General features: G+C 43.5%; 1 protein-coding gene across 1 annotated transcript; it reads right to left on the reverse strand.

Moving 5' to 3' along the window:
- Positions 1–762: 762 nt before the first annotated feature.
- irx3a (iroquois homeobox 3a) lies at positions 763–4,210 on the reverse strand. The gene is made up of 2 exons (XM_083916987.1): positions 3,745–4,210; positions 763–3,131 (listed from the first exon to the last, which is right to left on the reverse strand). Exons 1-2 carry the CDS (start codon positions 3,961–3,963, stop codon positions 2,067–2,069), a joined length of 1,284 nt encoding a protein of 427 aa, XP_083773113.1. The 5' UTR covers positions 3,964–4,210; the 3' UTR covers positions 763–2,066.
- Between the last annotated feature and the right edge of the window lie 329 nt (positions 4,211–4,539).

Here is a 4,539-nt window from a genome sequence, read left to right on the forward strand (position 1 = left end):
AGTGTGTATGTGTGTGTGTGTGTGTCTGTGTGTCTCTGTGCACCAGAACATGGTCGACTGCGAGTGACTGTAGAGGGAGCTCCAACACTGACTTTACATAAACTTCCTCTGATAAGGGCTCACACATGCAAATGATCACATCACGGGCAAACAAAATAAATGATGTTATTATTAGTTCTACAGCGACCATATATTACAATTATACCAAAGAGCAGCGTTAGTTGAGGGAAATGTATGATATATGTGAAGAGCAAAAGCATTACAAATTGAGCATGATGAGATCTGGGAGTTGCACTGCGAAATCCATCTTTAAGATCAGCTGAGGCGCTCTTTACCAGAAATATCGATCATCTAACAGTCAGCCATTACCTAAAGTAGTCTCTTTATAGACCTTACAATTTAAGAGGAAAATTAATGAAATTATTATTTATTTTAATACGTCCGCTACGCCTATACGGATAATCCCACAACATTAATATCCAAATGTATGCCGCAATACTGGCTAATTAGCCTTAAGTCCCTCCACTACAAAAGTGGGATAAATCCCTCTCGAATATTTACTTATCACTGCCACGGAGGATGAAGTCTGTGCCTCAGGCTGTCCACTAACACACACACACACACACGCGCGCGCACAAACCAAAGCAGTGCAATTCAAGCTGTAATGCACAATAACAGCCACCATCAAAAGCAGCTGTCAAAATAGCTCGGCCAAAAACCAACAATTTCTTAAAGTTGCAGCAATTCATTTATTAGCCAAAATATAGACTTTCTTGTACAATTTGGTTCACAAGTATGTACATATTCTTAACTTTATATACAAAACATTTGAACATCAAATCCTCACAGAACTTACAAAAAGAAAAAAAATAACTCACAGACTACAGGTTCATACATTATTACATTAGCAGTTTTACACAGGACATGCTTACAATGTAAGTATACAGAGATGTATTATTTTATTTTACATTCCATATTCAAATTAAAATGAAAAATTATAAAGAGGATGGGTGAAAGGCTATGGAGAGGAAAGAGCCGAAAGAACCACCGCTGCTTCTAGTTGGTTCTGAGGCCTGAAATACACAGGGGTAACAGAAAAAATGTGATCTTAAAAAAAATGAAGAAAAAAAAATCCTACTAATAATAGCCTCGGGACGAGCTAAAAAACAAAGTGATAAAAAGTGACAATTGCCTTTCAAAAACGAGCCTGAATTTGCATTGAGCTCATTTGCATGACCAAACAAGTAAGTGTAACATAGGCCTTGACGAAATAGCTCAAGCGCACACACAGAGGGATAAAAAAAAAATCTTAGAATAAAAGCTAATTTGGGTAAATATGGCGTTTAAAAAAGAAGATGTGATATGGCATCAAAAAGAAAAATCCCAAATGTCATTAATTGACAGCCTTGCTATCTTTGAACTGGGTGGAAAGCTGTTTTTAACAACTTATTACTCTGCATCCAAGGCACTAAGATTTCTCTGAAATTGTGGCAATGAAAATTAAAACGCATAAATTTAACTGCCTATTACCAGAGCCCATTCTGGGTCTCAGTGAATTTACTGTTGAAAACTAGGTTGAGGGAATTATTTAAACCACTGAATAGGCTACAAGCACATGGGCCTTGATATCATATGGATGTAACAATACCAAATAAAGGAAAGGGCACGGAAAATATAGCAACAGTTTTCACGCAATTCAACTTTTGACATTTTTTAAAAATGCTTTCTGATGAGGTTTTCATAACCCTCTCAGACATTTTGTCAAAGCAGTCACACACACACACACACACACACACACACACACACACACACACACACACACACACACACACACACGCACACACACACACACACACACACACACACACACACACACACACACATCACACACACTGTATTCTGTAAGCTATAACATTGTAACACTGTTCATCTGTGTGGCCTATAGAGAAAGAAAACAAAAATCCATGAAAAGGCAAAGAAGGCAAAGGGAGATCTAAAATAATAGAAATGAATGAAGGGCAATGGACTAGTGTCTTTGTTTTTGTAGATATTTATACATGCGCGTCTCAGTGTCGGGGACATGTACCTGTGACTGAAGTCTCTGAACTATGACTCTTGTCCTCCGTTTGCCTGCTGCTGTAGAGGGCCAAACCGGTGGCAGTGGCCTGGTTTGCCAGTCCCAGATAATGATTTGAGTTCAGTAAAGCCAGCTGATGCGCCGAGAAGGCTCGGTTCGTCCAGTTCTGGATTTTCCCAACAGGACAAGAAGAGATGAGTCTGTGAGGGGCGATTATGGTCTGCGCGGCCGGTCCTGCGGAGTTGCTGCCGTTCATTTGTGGCGATTTGCGCGGATTGTCAGGGGCCGTGGCTGTCTCTGCCAAAGACCAGATCTTTGGCTTTTGGGCTGGGGCAGGGTTGTTTTCTGAGGGCGGCGAGCTAACGGACACCGGGTTCAGTTTGAGCTGCTCACCGTTCGGTTGAGATGCTTTGGTGTCCAAAGACGAGTGATGGTGATGGTGGTGGTGGTGGCTGTGGAAGTGCTCCCCTCCTCTCTTCACGTCTTTGCCCTCTTCCCCAACACCCTTTAGAAACCTCTGGTCGGGCCCTTGTAAATCCTCATAGCCGTCAGAAATCTCAGAGTCACTCCTCCCGTCTAGTTTAATATCTGAATGCAGATCGTCCTGGTCGTCCAAGTCGTCCTTGTTCTCAATATTTTCCGTGTCGATGTTCTCCAAGTCGATCTCCTCCTCGTCCTCCCTCTTGTCCCCCTCCTCACCCTCGTGATCGCTGCCGTAAACATTTCCCTCTTCGTCGGTGCGGTTCCGTGGAGCCCAGGTCATCTTGTTCTCCTTCTTTAGCCTCCTCCTGGCGTTGGCGAACCAGGTGGACACCTGGGTAAGGGTCATTTTGGTGATGATGGCCAGCATGATCTTCTCCCCTTTGGTTGGGTAGGGGTTCTTGCGGTGCTCGCTGAGCCAGGCCTTCAGGGTGCTGGTGCTCTCCCTGGTGGCGTTTTTGGGTCTGGACGGGTCACCGAACTGATATTGGCCATATGGGTAAAAAGCAGGGTGATGGTGGGCGAACCCTGGGTGCTGGACACCGGGGCTGTCTTTCAGTTCATACTGAGCACCCTGCAAAGACAAAGAATCAAAGTCAGACGGATTTAAAAGATTTTAAAGATTAATGTCATGCGATACTTTGTCTGGGATCCTTCTTCATGATAAAAACAATCGTGCCCCACAGTATGACATGTGGATTTATAGTAATAAAACAACAACAATGGTGTTATTAATAAAGTGTAAACAAGCAAAACACTAAATGGATTTTTGTCACAACTCAAATCGTTTTTTACGCACCACAATCTCAGGCAACTGGAAGAAAAAGGCAAATATTCTTTAATTGATTTAAGGTGAGACACTTGTTCTGACAAGACTTTACTTTCATACACGTCCTCAACACCTATAGGACATGTACACCTCCCACAGCACGTCGCAGAATTTTATTAACTCTTTTAATATCAGTTTCCGGAAATGTTATGCTACCAACAAGCTATGAGATTTTTACTTTTCAACCACTTTTAACTACATCTCACTAAAGATTCAGCGAAAAAGTCGCCTAAAGCCCGGCGCTGCAAAAGTTACACTTTAAAAGTGCCAACAAACCTCTCCTAAAGGTGTAGTTGTTTTTCTCCGAGTGTAAACCATAAAAGTTAGGAATGAGTTAAGAGAGAGCAGAGTGACTCACCAATTGATTGAAAATTGATATATCGTTTGAATAGGGCAGAAACGCTCCATAGCCCTGCGCTGCTGCGGCGAACGGAGATCCATACATAGTGGAGAGGACGTTGGAGAGTGCGCCGGACGGACTGAGCTCTGTCCCGGCCCGGGCATTACTCGCGATCCCCTGGCGCTCCGGCGGGTATATCGGTCGGATGTACTGATATCCCAGTTGAGGGAAAGACATGGTGGTAGGAAAAGGGGAAAAAGTCTGCTGCAGTCACACAAAGCAAGGGAATTGCCTCGATATCCACTTTTACAGTGTGAGCATGTGAGCAACAAAAGGTGCAAGCAAGGGAAGTCTATATTTCCTCGGGAACAGCCAGTGTAAACGATCCGGTTGCGCCCCTTATTTCTTCCTCTTCTTCTTCTTCTTTCCACCCTCACTTCCCTATTGATCTGGATGGACTAAGGTCAGGTCCTTACAGATTGCTTTAGATTATTGGGACTCCCTTGCTCAGATTGACATTTCTAGTCGTTTAGAAGCCCCTCCTATTTCTCAAATCTCACCCCTCTCATGCACCTCTCTCTCTCTCTCTCTCTCTCTCTCTCTCTCTCTCTCTCTCTCTCTCTCTCTCTCTCTCTCTCTCTCTCTCTCTCTCTCTCTCTCTCTCTCTCTCTCTCTCTCTCTCTCCCTCCCTCTCTCTCTCTCTCCCTCCTCTCGCTCTCTCTCTCTTGGATAAGTGCACTGACGTCGCGAGCTCTTATTTGAATGGGGTTTCAAATCTCATTTTATGGCTCGCCAATCTATTTTTGTTATTTG

Source organism: Echiichthys vipera (assembly GCF_963691815.1).
Source record: "Echiichthys vipera genome assembly, chromosome: 1".
Lineage (NCBI taxonomy): Eukaryota > Metazoa > Chordata > Actinopteri > Perciformes > Trachinidae > Echiichthys > Echiichthys vipera.